At 39.5% G+C, this 17,743-nt stretch overlaps 1 protein-coding gene across 4 annotated transcripts in view; it reads right to left on the minus strand.

Annotated features, from left to right (window-relative positions):
- The window catches only part of MIPEP (mitochondrial intermediate peptidase), a 160,382-nt gene that overhangs the window by 99,606 nt on the left and 43,033 nt on the right, over positions 1–17,743 (minus strand). For all 4 annotated transcript variants that reach the window (XR_008670784.2, XR_008670783.2, XM_004054258.4 and 1 more), the window contains exons 11-14: positions 12,587–12,740; positions 10,901–10,978; positions 8,805–9,009; positions 7,490–7,599 (exon numbers count right to left, since the gene is read on the minus strand). Coding sequence is in view for 2 of the 4 variants with exons in the window: in XM_004054258.4 (XP_004054306.1) it covers positions 7,490–7,599; positions 8,805–9,009; positions 10,901–10,978; positions 12,587–12,740 (547 nt within the window). In the remaining 2 variants the exon portion in view is untranslated. The remainder of the gene's footprint in view (positions 1–7,489; positions 7,600–8,804; positions 9,010–10,900; positions 10,979–12,586; positions 12,741–17,743) is intronic.

Below are 17,743 nucleotides of genomic sequence, written 5' to 3' on the forward strand. Positions count from 1 at the left end.
CTTACCAGAATTTTTCAAAAATTAGATAACCTGATTCTAAAATGTATATGAAAGAATACAAAGGTCCAAGAGCAGACAAGAAATTTTGAAGAACAAATCGAGGAAGCCCTATCCTTCCAGATATCAAGGCTTATTATTACTTATTAATAATAGTAAGCTTATTACTATAACTTATTCCAAAGCTCTAGTAATACAGACAGCATGGCCTTGATATTAGGACAGACAGCTTAAACAATGGAATGAAAGAAGAATCCCACAAACTGACAATTGCATGTACATGAGTAATGGCACTGAAGAAAGGGTAAATTACTCACTAAATGGTGCTACGACAGTTTGTTACTCACAGGGAAGAAAGTAAAATGGATTCCCGTCTTATGCCAAACCCAGAAAGAATTTCCAACTTGATTAAAAATTGAAAGAGAAAAGAAAGCATTAAAATGTTTAGAAGAAAACTGAAGAGGCTGGGTATGGTGGCTCACGCCTGTAATCCCAAAACTTTGGGAGGCTGAGGTGGGAAGATTGCTTGAGGCCAGGAGTTTGAGACCAGCCTGGGAAACACAGTGAGATCCTGTCTCTATAAAAAACATAAAAATTGGCTGGGCATGGTGGCATGCCTGTAAGCCTGGGCGAAAAGAGCAAGACTCTGTCTCAAAAAAAGAAAAAAAATATAAAAACTATTAACTATAAAGACAAGATTGATAAATCCAACAATATTAAAAGGAAAGTGAAAACACAAGCCATAAACTGAGACAAGACATATGCCTAAAAAGGATTATTATTTCAACTACCAAGAATTTCTGAAAATCAGTAAGAAAAAGACAAATTTCCAAGTAGGAAAATGAGCATGAGACAAAAAGACATCTGACAGAAAACAAAAACGAAAAATAAGCCAGGTGTAGTGGCACATGACTGTAGTCCCAGCTACTTGGGTGGCTGAGGCAGGAGGACTGCTTGAACCCAGGAGTTTGAGGGGCCAGCCTGGGCAACCTAGCAAGACCTTATTTCTAAACAAGACAAAACAAAACAGAAAATAAATAAATAAAAAACCTTAAAAGTAATCAGAGAACACTGCTGCTAATTAAGACCTTAAAAGTAATCAGAGAACACTGCTGCTAATTAAGACCACAATAGCATTTCATTTTATAATCACAAAATGGGCAAAATTAAAACTTTTGACAAAATTAAAAGTCAATGAGGATGTTGCACGATAGAAACCATTGCTGAGAGGAGTATAAATTAGCAGAAACATTTTGAAAAACAATTTGGCATTATCTCATAAACTTAAAGACAAGCACCCCTTACAAATCCAGCAGTTCTAATCTTATACATGGATATACAGAAGAAAGTATAAAAATGTTCACAGCAGTAGCACATGAACTAGCAAAAACCCGGAAGAACCTGTGTGCTCCACGTGTGCTCCATGACAGGAGAATGAGTATATAAATGATGGAATATTATCTGCAATTGAAATAAATATACTGCAGCTACATGCAACGCAGATTAATCTTAGGCATAAAATATATATATTTTAAATAACAGAAGATTATAAACAGTAAAATACCATTTTTGTAAAGTTCAAAAAACTAAACACCACACTTCTTAGGAATAAATAATGTGGCCAAAAAATGATAAGAATTGAGCACTATGCTTTCCTCTGGGAGGCAAGTGGGGCAGAGATGGGTTCAGAGAAGAGCATGTGGTAATGTTTTACTTCTTAGGTTGGAGAATGGCTTCATAGCTGTTCTTTCTACAAATACTGTGTTATAACATTAAATATTAAATAAAAGAGAAATTCATTACTTGGAGAGGCATCTCTTTCTGCTCTAATCATTTATGAGAAGAATCTCCTGAACTGAAATGAGCCTCCTTATAATTCCCTTCCACTATTCCTAGTAATACTGTTTTTTCCTGGAATGACTTTCTTCCTTTACATGGTATCCTTCAAATGGTATATGAAAGACTTGAGTTTCATTTTTCTAGTCTAAAAATGTCTTTTCTTAAACCCCTCCTAATGTGAAGTGGCTTCCAATTTTACAAATAAGCAGTAGCCACCCCTCAGGATGGTTTCTAGTTCATCAGCATCACTGTAAAACAGGACCTCAGAAATTGATCAAACACGCTGGGACTGGCAGCCCAGCTCCAGGCAATATGCTAAGGACAAAGGGATATTGTGGGTAAAGATAAAGATAGTGGCAGTTTCTGTAGGGGTGGAGGAGTTAGTTGGAAACCGAGGAATTGAGGACAAAAGGGAACAGAGGCAGCTACTGTGAAGCAGGGGAAAGGGTGGGCAACCAAGCATCTGGACTACTCAGGGGCTGGGCTAAGTCAATTAGGACACATATATTCACACATCTGGGGAAAATTCAGTCTGAGAAAGTGGGATGGGAACAGAACCTTAGAAATGCAAAGGAAAGGTAAAAGTATCGGATTTTTGCTCATTTTCAGAAATTTACCTAAAACCTGATGTGAAGAAATTGCAAATCTAGGGCACAGACAAATAGATCCTGCCTCCATTAGGAATCAGGATCTGGGGACAGTGAGAGAAAGAAGAGGAAAACTCTGAGTACCCAAATGATCTGGGCGTCGGGGACAGCCTAGCTTCCCCATGAGGGTGGGGGGGTGGGTGGGGATGGGAATTGCCTTACTGCATTTTGTGTTGCTATAACAGAATATCTGAGACTGGGTAAATTATAAAGAACAGAAGCTTATGTAGCTTACAATTCTGTAGGCTAGGAACTTCAAGACTGGGCAACACATCTGGCAGCTTCTGGTGAGAGCCTTGTGCTGCATCAAAGCATGGCAGAGAAATGGAAGGGGAACCTGATGCATATGTAAAGAGCAAAATACAAGAGGCAACCTCGCTTCATAACAACCTGCTCTCGTGGGAACTGATCTGTTCCCATGAGAACTAATCCATTCCAGAGAGAACCCAGCCTCCAGAGAGAGCTATTACTCCATCTAAAGGACCTAATCACATCTCAAATGCACCACCTACCAATACCACCATGTTGGGGACCAAGTTTTAACATAAGTTTTGGTGGAGCAAACCATATTCTAACCACAGCAGAGGTCAAGGGGCAGGCTATTAAGACTGCACGGTGAAGGTGCTTAGCATTTTCAATGCTGGGTATAGGGGCTTAGACTGTCTTCTTTCCTTGAATCTAAGAACCCAATATTTGTAAAGAGCCACTGTGATTTTATGACAGATCTGGGGAGAGAGCACACTATGCCACTGCTATAGCTTGAGTATCTGGCCCCTCCAAAACCCATGTTGAAATTTAAGCCCCAATGGGGCTTAAATACCCCTTCACCAGGCAGTATTGAGAGATCACTGGGTCATGAGGGCTCTGCCCTCATAAATGGATTAATTCATCCATTGATTATAATGGATTAAGAGATTATCATGGGAGTGGGACTGGTGGCTTTATAAGAAGAGGACGAGAGACCTGAGCTAGCATGTGAGCACACTCAGTCCCTCGCCATGTGAGGCCCTGAGCCACCTTGGGACTCTGCAGAGTCCCCACAAGTAGGAAGGCGCTCATCAGATACGGCCCCTCGACCTTGGACTTCTCAGCCTCCATAACTGTAAAAAATAGATTCCTTTTCTTTAGAAATTATCCATTTTCAGGTATTCTCTTATAAGGAACAGAGAACAGACTAATATAGCTATTAAATATAAATAGGTAAATAACAAGGGGATCCCACTTTCAGAGAATGATCAAAACATTAAAAAAAAGAAAGTTGCATCTTAGAAAGGTTTAGGAAGGACAAGAATCATGCTTCCAGGAGAATGAGGCCACCTATATATAATTCTGTGCTAATTTGGAGCAACAGCGAAGAAGTTACACGGAAGGTAAAAATCTACAAGCACTGAGAAGAGAAACAATGACCTCTGGGTCCTTAGGCACCACAGCTCCACTAAGGTAGCCTAAAATTGATGGAGATTTATGGGAAAACCCATCAGACTGTTGATCCATGTTGAGTTTATTATGTCTAAACACCTGAACTGCAACCAAGTTTGTACTCCTTCTATACCTGTGGTATTGATTTCAAGATTAATTTACAATAAATTCTACTTTGGCTTTGATGTTGTAGCTTGTCAAGACGTTCTGAATCTTGAATGTGCACCTCTGGTATCTGCTATCTCTGACAGCTGCATGACACCTGCAAATCTGATAAGCATACTTCTAATTCTTCCACCACAAGGAATTCATTGACTATGCTATGATATAGTTCTGATAAAATACCTGTAGGTGTTAATAAGCCACTGATTATCCTCTACCTGAGACCTCTCTGGAATATATTTCATAATGTTAAAAAAATCCTTTCCTGAAAGGCAGCAGGATAGAAAATTAGGCATAAACATGCAACCCTGTTATTTTTTCCTTGTGAGATTAAATGCCATTTATTTACAAAGACTTGGATTTTAGAGAATTAACTTCTTATCCTTAAGGCTAGGACTGCACTTAAAATTAAAAAAAAATAAATAAAATAAAATAAACCTCCTTGGTGCCTTCATTAGTGACAAGAAGAGGCAAGCCCTTGTGAAGCTCAAAGCATTTACGTGTCTCTTGCCTTTGGGCACGCTTTCCATTCTCCATGAGAATCACAAAATTTTAGATTCTTTAGAGACTATGTCTGTAAGTCCCTTAAGGGCACTGGATCCGTCTTCTGTGTCTGAAACTTGAATTAATTCAAAGCAGCTTAGTGCTTTCTTCCTATCTCATCTATCTTGGATTAGATTTTGGGTGTACTCTTGTTTTCTTGCATCTAGTTCAACAATGCATCGTCTTACAGAATAATTTAATAAGAATACAGGCATTGAGAAGCTCTCTCTTTTTGCACCTTACATCACACTTGGAGCAGTGACTCCAGCCTTTCTTTGCTCCTGGTTGTTCTATAAGTAGATGGCAATTTTAAAAAATTTGATATTTGTATTTGTGGTAAATTTCCACTCCAGATTTTACTTTTAAAAAAATGACTACTGTGCAAGGCTCCCGGTCCTTTCGTGTAGTCACCCCCGCGTGTGTGTCCTCCCACGCCCTGTGTTCGCGCCCCTCGCCAGACCCTCTTTCCCCAGCCCTGCACCACGCCCTCTCACTTTGGCAGCGGCCACCTCCGAAACCTCAGACTCCTCAAACTCGCAGAAACCCCTCCTGGCGGCAGTGATGCTCCCCACGTCTCCCACAGTAAGTGGCGCCTCCCTTGGCCTGACCCTGCGGAACCCTCGGAAGCAGGATGCCCCTTTGCTGTCGCCTGCCTCCCACCCTGACCCCTTCACCAGCCGTGTACTTGTCTGCGGGTTGCTGGGGCGCCAGAGCTGAGGCCACCCAGCAAGGGCGGGTAGAGAGAGGCCGCGCGCCCGGGATGAGGGGAGAGGGGCCGAGCCCCCGGAGCCGGAGCCTGCCTCTCCAGCAAGCCTCTCAGGCTCTATCCGCAACCCCCTGCAATCCGCTTCCTCCCTGACACCAGGGTGATTTTCTTGAAGTAAAAATTTGATTCCCGCCTGAAAGCCTTTACTGGCTGCTGCTCCAGCAGCAGAAGACCAAACCCACATGCCCGTGTTTTTCCCTGTCTAACTTCTCCTCAGCCTTTAGCTCCCAGCTCCTGGCCAGGCCTCCCCAGCAGTCTAGAGGTTGCTCCTCCCCTCTCCTGGGCTTTGCCTTCGGGCGGTAACACCCTAGCCAGGCTCTGTCTCAGTTCCCCTAGGAATTATAGACCGCTAGCAATGGGATGTTGCCTGACTTATTCTTGGCTGTTTCTTGGATGCTGAGAATGCAGACTGGTAAATATTAAAACTCAGCAAGTGTTTTCTGACTGAAGGGCCTCTCTGTCCTATGTCCTCAATAAATGTATTTTAGTGGAACAGATGAGTACTGCTGAGAGCTGACTGGCGAATGCCGCTTCTCTTTTTCCCAGACCTCCTTCCTCCTGCACTTCTCCTCCCCAGCCTCCCCAGTTCCCCCAGGGCCCTTGTGGCCCTGCCTGTGCACAGGGCTCTAAGGCACCTCAGGCAGGGAGCAATCACTGAACTCCTAATCATTCCCAGTCCCCAAAATACACGGCCATAGATGGATTATGCTATCACGTGGTAGGGTATGCCTCTCTATGTTATTGGCCAAGTCTACATAATTCCCAGAACAATTCTTTGTAGATTAATGGATGGGTAGTTAATTGGATCACAAATCTGCCACCTTAATAACTGAAATATATTATGTTGAAGAGTCACTCAGATTACTTATCCAGAATATCAACCATTATTCTTTTTTTTTTTTTTTTTTTTAACAGTCTCACTCTGTTGCCCAGACTGGAGTGCAGTGGCACAATGTCGGCTCACTGCAACCTCTGCCTCCCAGGTTCAAGTGATTCTCCTGCCTCAGCCTCCTGAGTAGCTGTGACTACAAGCATGTGCCACCGCGCCTGGCTAACTTTTGCATTTTTAGTAGAGACAGGGTTTCACAATGTAGCCCAGGCTGGTCTCGAACTCCCAAGCTCAAGTGATCCACCTGCCTCAGCCTCCCAAAGTGCTGGGATTACAGGCATGAGCCACTGTGCCAGCCAGAAGATCACTGATTATTCTACAGATAAAATCAAGTCCAAAAAAAAAAAAAAGAAATGACCAAATAATATTACACATCTGGAGACATAATGAGAAGAAGAGTCACAAATAAAGGTGGTTAAGGTCCTTCTGTTTCTAATTCTATTCGTCCCCTCATTTAATTTCTTTCAGTGCTTTTTTTTTATTCTAGGTGCTAAGGATTCACAGATGAATACAATTTACATTTGTACCGGGAGTACATACAGTCTGAGGGGGAAAAACATCACCTCACGTAATACAGTTCTAGTATAATCAGAATTCGAGGGAAGGGAAAGAACGCATCTTCCAATGTACACATGGACAGTAAACAGCACAATGTTGACAATTTACAGCTAACTTAGTGTAAGGTACCTCACACTTTAATTTAAAAATCTTTAATATTAGAATGCATCATTGAAATTTAAGCCTTAAAATTAAGGACTTTTCAGACTAAACATCACAGAGATGCTAAGCATACTGGCAAAATATGGCACTGGATTCAGTTTAATGAGACAACATAAAAATTCAGACCAAGAGAATAAATATTCAGAAGCAAAGGCTTTTTAGAAGTGAGACAGGCTCGAATGCCTATTCTACTACAGAGCTTGTTTCTTCATCTGGAAAATGGGGATAAAGTGCTTTCCTTATGGGGTGGTTATGAGGACTAAATGGTAGATTACCAGGCATATAATAAAGGGTAGCTATTTTTCAACACATGACTATATGCTAGGACTATGATTTAATAGGCTGGCAAAAGAAAAGATAGGGAATCAGGAAAAAAAGAAGCAATAAAAGGTTTGTTAATAACAGAGGGTGAGTTCTGAAAAGCAAGAAGAGTTCAATTTATCCAGGATGTCATAAACGCCAACTATCACAACCCAAAGGACAAGACGACAATATTACTGTTCCTACCTGTCCAGTCTGATAATGTCTGGCAAATTGGTTAACTACTCGATAATCATTTGCAAAGTACTCCATCAGAATAGAAGGAACCTCAGCAAAATCAGTAGGGCACCTGGTCCCTAAAACAAGAAAAAAAAAAAAAAGTTGGCATGAATCAAATCAATATATTTATCTTACTTTTTATGTACCCTTTAAAACTTTTATTTGTACTTCTGATGAACTGTAAGTTTTAATTCATTAAATCAATATTTTTCTTCTATAAATTTATTGTACATATTTGCAGAAAAGTTTATTATAATCCTATATATTTTCCTTTATATCAAAATTAAAACAAAATATTTGCACAGCTGCTAAAACACCTTATAAAGCAATGGCTCACACCTTTTACAAACAAACCTGTCTTCAGCTATGCTGGCTATACATGAAACAGATTAAAACATTTCTAATATTAATATAGCGTTTGTATTTAATTCACTAAATTCCATTACCTAATACTTTTATCCTTCCTTTGTTTTACAAGTACTTTATTTTATCCATTTATTGCTTTTTGTAACAAAGTCAATTCTCATTGAGGAAAAGAAATATTTTAAACTCAAAATTACTTAAAGTAACAAATCCTGTAAGAAATTTAGATGACATTTAATGATTGTGTTCAGCCCACCTACAGTCTTTTCAATACCTTCTCCTTGTCCAAAATACTGTGTGTAAAGTTAGTTAACAAATGCTGGATGCCAACAATTCACTAGTGGTCTAATGCTGACCATATGTGATAGGGAGCTTAAGACTTAAGGATAAGACAATGAAGAAGGAAGTCTGTAATATCACAAAATATAGCCACATAGCAGCATAAAAACTACAAAGCAGAACTATGATTTTATACAGGGGAAAGTATATGAAAAATTAAAAGGACTTCATCAAACTTTTTAAGCATGCTTTATTTTGTTTTCTGATTTTGAATATAAAGAGAGACCATTCATTCACTTACTTATTAATTCTGTGGTAGGTATTAAGGAGATACGTTTTTATTCACACACACATAGCCACAAACTTAAATTCAATATAAAACACTGTAAAATGTAAAAAGGGACAAACTTGAAAGACAACTGAGATTATTCCCTGGTGAAAGCTGTTAGCAAGCATGGAAAAAAGCATGGAAGATCAGGCTGCACAACCATGGGGAGGGCAGGATGAGGCAATCTGAGATAAAGACCACAGGACACGGTAAAATGATCACATTTTCCAAATAAAAAGCCCCTTTCCCAATTTAAAGAAAATGTATGTTTGTAAAGGACTGTAGTAAATTAAAGCCCTCCTCATGGCTCACCAGTGACGTGTTGGTAACGAGTACGTCCTAGCATTGAATGCATGGCATGTCCCATTTCATGGAAAAGATTTTCCATCATGCCAGGAGTTAGCAAAGTTGGAGAACTCCTTGAGGAACGGGGAAGATTCAGCATAAGAACTACAACTGGGAGTTGATAGTCTCCATCTTCCTTTAGTCTGCCTCCACGGATAGTGAAATGGCAATCCTTTAAGAATCAGAAAACATAAAAGGAAAAGAAAGTATTTGGTAATGTGAAGAGTAAAACAGTCTTAATGAATATAAAATTTCACCAAAAATGTGTGAGTGCAAACTTTAACTTAATTATATTCTTATTCTATCTATTTACATATATACACCTTTTCTTGACATTTTTTATTCTGCTAAAATTTTAATTTTTTAAAACATCAAGAACACATTCAGTTTCTATGGATTAACTCATTACTTTGGTCCCAAAACATGCATTGAAATGATGCTGTGCCAGAAGCTGGAAACAAAGTCAGCAAAGAACTTACGAAGGGACACTAACATTTATTCTGAGTCCCTACTGTGTGTCAGGTAATGAACTAGTAGGTACTTCCATGTCTCTTGGCTATTTCTTTTTCTTTTTTTAAGATAGGGTCTTGCTCTGTTGCCCAGGATGGAGTGCAGTGTTGTGATCACAGTTCACTGCAGCCTGGACCTCCTGGGCTCAAGCCATCCTCCTGCTTTGGCCTACTGATTGGCTGGGACTACGGGAGTGCTCCACCACACCCAGCTAAATTTTTAGATTTTTTTTTGTACAGATGGAGTCTTACTATGTTGCCAGGGCTGGTCTTGAACTCCTGGGCTGAAGTGATCTGCCAGCCTCAGCCTCCTAAAGTTCTGGGATTACAGGCATGAGCCACCGCGCCCAGCCTCTCTTGACTTTTATCACTTGAACGAGATGGGATCTAAACTAGTGTAAAGCAAGGGATCCGTAGCCAGAATAACTTACTCTGAAACAGGCACTACACTGAGACTCACATACACTGTATCACTTATTCTCCACAACAACCCTATGTAGCAGGTATCTCACTTTTCAGATGATAAAACTAAAACTAGTCTTAGGATTATTAAATAACATGTCCAAGGACACCTAGCTAGAATTGCCACACCTTGGATCTGAACCCAGGCTGACTATTAGGAGCCAGGGCTCCTAATCACTAAAGTTGAGTCTCCACCACCCACCCATTTAAGCAAAGAGGAAGAACACTGGCCTCAGAGTCTGGTGACCTGCACCCTGTTCCTACCTTTCACACCTACTAGACAAATCATCTTGGAAAATAATTTGCTTCTGCAAGCCTCATCTCTAAAATGCTTCCTTGTCAAATCCCACAGTGGCTGTCCAGAATTCATAAGCTCACATCTGTTAAAATCTGTGCTTTGGAAATTGTGAATCACTATTCAAACATAAGGTACATTATTTCTGTTATAACTTATAACCTAAACTCTTGACATTTCCTATCAAGCTACATGAAACTGCTAAAGCTGACTGGCTGTCAAAGTCGGCTAATGCTAAAGAAAAGGAGATGAGCTGCCTCAAGTCTTCCACATAAGGAGCTACTTGGTGGTTGGTAAGGTTTCCACATGGAATATCTTCTGCAGTTTTAGAATAGGTTCATTGTCGAGTATGGAAAAGAGTTAAAAGTTGGGGATCTGCTCAGGATGTATGCCTTCAAGTCCTAGCACTTCTGGCCAAGTAGCTTAACCTCTGTGGCTTCAGTTTCCTCCTAATGTGAGTAACTAGTCAAAAGGGTGAGGTGAACATTAAAAGGTTGATGTGTATAATGGACTCAGTGCACTGTTTGGCACAAATAAGGATTCATAAAATGTCAGTTGTCATTGTTACTATAATTAATACCATGACCCAGATAAAAGTGACAAATATAGACTGATATAATTATTTCCATAAACTTTTTAATTTTAACATTGTATCTTAATTTCAAATGTATATATTTGGTAACCATCATTAGTAACTTTTAAATGCCATGGAATTTAAAAAATGATACAAAGTTCACATCAATACAAATGAAATGCTGATCAGTTCTAGAGAGACCAGTTTATAAAGAAAGGATCACCTGATGTGGTTTGTCTGCTCGCTGAAAAAAATCACAGTAAATGTACCCCAACAATCCTTCAGATTCATGAACGACAGCCTAGAAAAAAAAATTTTAATTTGGTGGTAAATGAGGCCATCTGATTCTCTAAAATCCCTAACACAAGAATCCGTATATTAAACATCCACAGCCACACATATAGACATTTTAATTACATTCTACACCCCACATTATCTCGAGATAGATTCTCTTTTCCCCGCATCCTCTTCTGCTCCATCTCTTGAATGATTTTGGTTTAGGAATTCTGTGTCCAGGAGAGGAAATCCTCCTCATGAGGGCCTTTTGTCCTGACTGCCTATCCTCTACAATACCTTTACTAACCACCCACAAGAGCTGGGAAGAAGTGCTGGCTGGACAATTTTAGGAGCAAAATTATTTTTCCTTCAAATCCTGGAATGTCGTGATATACGCCCAAGCAAATTATAACCCTTGAATTTGAAAACACCACAGTGCAGCTCCCAGCTTGAGCTAAAAATCAGCAATACTACTATCTATCCCCTCTCCAAGAGACATAGCTTATAGGAGAGACTCAATCACTACTCTCCAACTTGCCTTCTTTGTTCTTTCAGAATTTAATGATTCTATCAAAGAGAACCCCGATTTTGTGCTTTAAAATTACCTGCAAGTATATATTTATTGTTCATCAAACATCTGTTAAGCACCTACTTGGTGCCAGGAACTCTTCAAGACACTGGGGATACAGAAGTGAACGCAACTGACAATAGTGCTGGACCCCGGTGGAGTGCACATTCTGCAGTTCTGGGGAAACCCTTCATCACCCGCATTTTGTCCTCTCAGTCTCCTCTTATTAATTTTTTTTTATTATATCTCAGCATTTTATCAATCTCTATCTTTTTTGGAAGTTTGTAATACAGATAGTGAAGTAAATCAATGCAGTGATGAACGTCCTCCCACCCTGACTCTCCTTTCAATCCCACCACCACACCTACTCTCCACTCACAAGACGTGGCCGAGAGACAATGAGACTGTTTACATTTCTTAAAATATAGTGAAGAAAGCAGTGTGGTAAGCATGCTAGCAAAAATCAAACAACAAAACAATACAAAGCCTTAGTGACACACACAGGTCAACAAAGCCTCAAATCCTATGAGGAAAAATTTAAAATATTCATGCCTCATATAAAGTAGGCCTTCACAGGAGAAAGATGATTGCTAGGTTTGAAGTTATTATCAAAGAAGTTAAATAAATCAGAACACAGGACGTAAATTAATATCTGATGCAAATATAAGCCCCTACAACATGGGATGGGGGTTGGAGAGAAAAAAGGTCACTTATCCAATGGATTTGGGAATTAACCAAAACGGACACACAGCCCTGAAGGTATATACAAAGTAAAGGACAACTTTCCTATAAATAGAATTTGTGGATATATGAAGGTGCATATATATTCAACCTTCTATCAAGTTCCAAAAAACTTTTTTAGAAAACTCTGCTGTTTTATGTTTGGATCCTTTATACAGTGTCTTAAATCAGAAGTGCAATTTGGATTTTTTTTGTGAAGCAGAAATAAGGCAGGGGACACACTCAATCAGGGCAAAGTTGATGTAAACCTGAAACTGCTGTTGACTCAACTGCCCAACCGAAAGGCAAATGCCTGCAACTGCAGGCTGAGCAGGAGGAGCTCACCAGTTTTCGGACATCTTCGCTCCACACCTCTCCTTTTGCAGGCTGCTCTGCATATAATGAAATCCCCAACAGTCTGTTAAGCAAAATATTCAGGCCTTCCATGCATGCTCCAAGAGAGAAAAACGGGCAATATAGGCTGGGCTCAATATTATACCTAAGAGAAGGAAGAGAGGTTCAACAGCATCTTTGTTTATTTCAATTTCTGAAGGTAAATCCAATTAACTTTTCATTTAATACTTAAGATCACTGGAGCTAAAGAAGGATTCAAAACATAAAAGTGTATTTATATCATTTGAGGGGTTTTCAGACAGTTTTCTTCAGAATGACAGTCTGATTATTACTAGTGTTAGTTATAAGTCAGTAATTAAGGTAGATATATCATTCCCTAACCTTTGTCCCTTCCCTGTTATTTACTCTTTCACTAACCCAATTAAGCAGTCTCAACTGCTCACTGTATACATTCCTTATACATACTTACATGCAAAATATGATCAGTTTCAGTTATAATGGTAACTCTTACCTTATGAATTATATTCTAGAAACTTGTGACCTATATACATAAATATTAAATGAATAAAAATCCTGAGGCACATTAAGTGAATTTAAAGTTCTCATCCAGTAAAATATTCATTTATGAAAAAAATGCCTGCAATATAAATAATCAGATCTTATCTGTTTTATAGTTAGATATCTTAAATTAAAGACAACATAACTAGTAAGGTGAATTATTCTTCACCCAAAAATAACTTTTTCTGTTCTATATATTCCAATATAAACCAAAGCATATCCAAAATACGTGATTTGAATGTTTACATTGGAATCATTAAGTCAAGCCAAAATATATAGCCATAGCCAAAAATAATGGCTCTAGAATATTGTAGGTTCTCATTATATGTCTACTTTTTAGGATTACCAAAATATACATTTTTTTTCAATTGGCTTTATTTGTGATTCTAGAACTGCACACTTCGTTCCATAAAATGAGTCCCCACAACAAATTTATACATAAAAATATAAAAACATAGTTACTAATAAATGAATGAGTTTAGTAAGTGAACATAAATTGCACAACAAATGAGACTTTGGCTATGGACATCCACAAATTTACACCTTAATTTCTGACTGATTTTTCTTTAAACAGAACCCTAGTGTTGAAAGAGACATTCATGATCCAGTGCCCTCACTCCCTGGTTCGTTCACTCAAGCATGCTGTCAGCAAACCTGCGGGGTGCTGGAAGAGAAGAATGAAGAGCCTTTGTGTCTAAGCAGCTGGCACTGAAAGAGGCAGAGAAGTGAACCAACTACACTGTATCCTGGGCCTGGTGCAGTGGGCACACAGCCGGCGCTCAACAGACAGTGCTGAAGCATGAACGAATGAGCACTGCACAATGGGAGGGCAAAGGAGAGCATGATGACTTTACTTGTGGAGTGCAGAGTAGCACTAGGGAAAGCTTCTCGGATAGGAATCACGAAAGAATTGGCTGGGTGCTGTGGCTCACGCCTATAATCCCAGCACTTTGGGAGGCTGAGGTGGGTGGATCATGAGGTCAGGAGTTCAAGACCAGTCTGGCCAACATGGTGAAACCCCGTCTCTACTAAAAGTACAAAAATTAGCCGGGTGTGGTGGCGGGTGCCTGTAATCCCAGCTACTCGGGAGGCTGAGGCAGAGAATTGCTTGAACCCAGGAGGCGGAGGTTGAGTGAGCCGCGATTGTGCCACTGCACTCCAGCCTGGGCGACAGAGCAAGACTCTCCATCTCAAAAAAAAAAAAAAAAAATCAGACTTTGCAAGGCAGGGCTGGGATGAGGAATGGAAAATGGGAATCATAATAGGAATTCTGGGCAGAAGCGACAGTGTAACTAAAGTATGATGGCATAAAATAGCCTGGTAACTTCTAGAAAGGATGTGGTTAAAGATGAAGCAGTTACCAATGCAGGGATAAATGCAGAAAGAATGGGAGTGGAGTCTGGAAAAGGCAGGCAGGGGCCAGAAAACAGAGGGCCTGGTCCACTAAGCTGAGGAACTGGGACCATGCACCATAGGCCATGGCCTCTAAGCTTCCTCACCAATGCACACTAAAATAACTTTTGAGTATTCAACCTTCTATTAGTACACTCATAAAGTATATGCATGTGGTATTGTTTTATCACATTGCAAAAAGAAAAGCAGACATTTTTATAAGTTGAGATAAAGAAAAATAAATATATATAGAATTTCTAATATTTTATGACTACACTTTCAATGAATTGCTTACAGATGCCATTTGGGAGACAGCTTCTGTAGGCCATAGGGGAGCATCTGATGTTTTCTGGAATGCTGCACAGTGGACAGCATGGAGGGTGGAATGCAGGAGGCAGGGAGGGCTGACAGGAGGACAGACTTCCAGGCTTCAGAGGGTGAACTCTGACATAGGGCAGTGGGGTCAGGGATGAATGTGTTTTTCCTTTGAGATGCAAACGTCTCAGGACTGTGTGAGTGATTGGATTTGGAGGGTGATGAGAAAGACAGAACAATCTAGAATAACACTCAGGTTTCTGGCTTGGACAAATAAGTGGATGGTAGAGTCACTGAATCAGCCGGCACAATGAACACAAAAAAGGAAGAGGGGAATCTGGGTGTGTTTGTGGGAGAAGAGAGGAGGGTGAGCTGCAATGATGGGAGGACGATGGAGGGCTCACAGAAAATAAACTCCATTTTGGAGGAACCGACTGTGAAGTGCCCATGAGATGCCACACACTCAGGACCCAAAGCTAAGGAGAACAAGGAAACTTCATTGTACAGATATTAGAGCCATAGAGGGAGACAGGGCCATTAGGGAAGGGCGATGCAGGCAGAGAAGAGGGTAAAGGGCAGACCCCTGAACTACCAGAGGGAGGGTTGGGAAGGAAGACACAGAACAGTTCAGAGGTACTGAAGAACTGAGAGAAAGGAGTGCGTGGAAAGAGGGGAGAAAATAAATTATAAAAGGAAGTGGTCCAGGCTTGAGGTTTCCACTCCTGCACATGAGGAGGTTGAAAGTCACCACTCCATCCTAACAAGCAGGAAGCTGAAAAAGCTGAAAATCAAGAATCTTCTTAGATTCAGCAGAGAATCAAGGCCACAGAGCAAACTGCTGCCCCCAGAACTGGAAAGAAAGGCAGGCAGCCATAGAGAATCACAACTTACCAGAGCAGAAACCTCCTATAGAACCTACTACCAAGGCAAGAAAGTTTAAACTATAATTGGTTATTAAAGCAATTCATTTTTTTGTTGCCAGACAATAAAAACACAAAAATAAAGGAGAATAAAAAGAAACTTTACATATTAAAATTGTACCCTTCTTAAGATTATAATGAACATATTCATTTTTATGGAAAAGAAACACAGTAAAGCTAATAACACAGCTTATTTTACTAAACTATAACCTAAAAATATTTACTGTCTTATCCAATGACCATGACAATCATATGTGTTGGGCAAAATTCAAGGAAACAATTTATCTTGGAAAAAAAATTTAAGTATAGAATATAAGTTCATATAATATTACAATATTACCCTAAAATGATTGGGAACAAATGAATTTCTAAACTGCCTGTTTTAAAATAAAAACACCTCAAAAATAGTAACAATGGGCAAAAAGTATACTGTCTTGTCCCCTGGCTCACTATGCCCACCCCAAGAGGTAAATATCTTGTGTATCCTTCCAGGCATTTCCTATGCACACTCTTAGAAGTTTATGCATGTAAACTTTATGTATATATAAACCTACTTTGGCACAAATAGAATCATACCATTCACACTATCTCGCAATTTCATTTAACATAAAAATATATCAATGATATGTATTTTTACACATGTATTTTTCATAAAAATATAACTTGGAATACTTTCCAGTTTAGTATATAAAGCTCTAGCCTGTTTTCTTTCATGGGTGTAGTCATCCACAGCAAACACATGACAAAGCTTATTTCATGCATCTCCTGTTGTGTTGTACATGAGCAGAGGAGGCAAGGTCAATGAGAGCCTGAAGCATCAATGGGGGAAGTATCCGACCACTGACATCGTTTGGAATTTCCCACATATGGGGATATTAAAGGAACCCAGACTTTTCATCAGTTTTATTATTGATTTTAACTTCTTTACAGAAAATGCATCCCGTTAGGCCACACCCAGAGCTCACTTCCCTGCCTTGGTCTGCCTCTGTTCCTTTTAACTGACAGTAAGCTGCTGTTAGTTTATCTGTTAAAATGATGCCATAGTGAAATGTCCTTGTCACACCCACACAAGCCTATCCATAAGATAAACTGAAGAAATGGCATTGCTGCAAAGAGTACAAGATCTTAAGTTTTTTGATATGGATTTCCAAATTATCCGCCAAAAAAAGCTGTTCTAACTTACATTCCTACCTGCAGTGTATGAAAATACCTAGTGCCCTCACTCTCGCCAATGTAATTCTGCTACGTTTCTTTTAATGCTTCCTTTATTTTCCTTCTTTGGCTATGTGTGCTGCATTTCCTTTTTCTTTCTAATAATTTGATATATTAGTGATATTTATAGTCTATATTTTAGCTTCTCTGGTGGTTTCTCTGTTGCTTTTAATTTTTTTTTTTTTGAGACGGAGTCACGCTCTATCACCCAGGCGTGCAGTGGCACGATCTCAGCTCACTGCAACCTCCACCTGCTGGGTTCAAGCGATTCTCCTGCCTCCTAATTTTGATACTTTTGGTAGATACGGGCCTCTATTGGTTTTAACATAAACGTTTATTTATTGGTTTAGCAATTTTAGATAATATTTACTGATTCCCCTTCTCCTGCCTTGCCCTCCTGATCTGTCTTGTTGTTATACATAGATATAGATATATTGATGCTCTTTTTCTTAATTTTGCTAGGCACCAGAGAGGAGAAGAATAGAGATATGCCCTTTATTTTGCCAACATTTACTGGATCTCCCCAGAATGCATACAATGGGGGAATAGCTGCTATTAGTAGTAAGGAAGAAGAGGAGAGACATGACAAAATCCTGTGCTTTAGAAAGATTATTCTGGCAGTGACATGTAGGTCAGCTTAAAATGCAAAGATTCATGATTATTATAGCAAGAGAAAGTTCAATATAGTTTGTGTATCCCTTATCCAAAATGCTTGGGATATGTTTTGGATTTTGGATTTTTTTTGTATTTT

Source organism: Gorilla gorilla, chromosome 14 (genome assembly GCF_029281585.2).
Source record: "Gorilla gorilla gorilla isolate KB3781 chromosome 14, NHGRI_mGorGor1-v2.1_pri, whole genome shotgun sequence".
Classification (NCBI taxonomy): domain Eukaryota; kingdom Metazoa; phylum Chordata; class Mammalia; order Primates; family Hominidae; genus Gorilla; species Gorilla gorilla.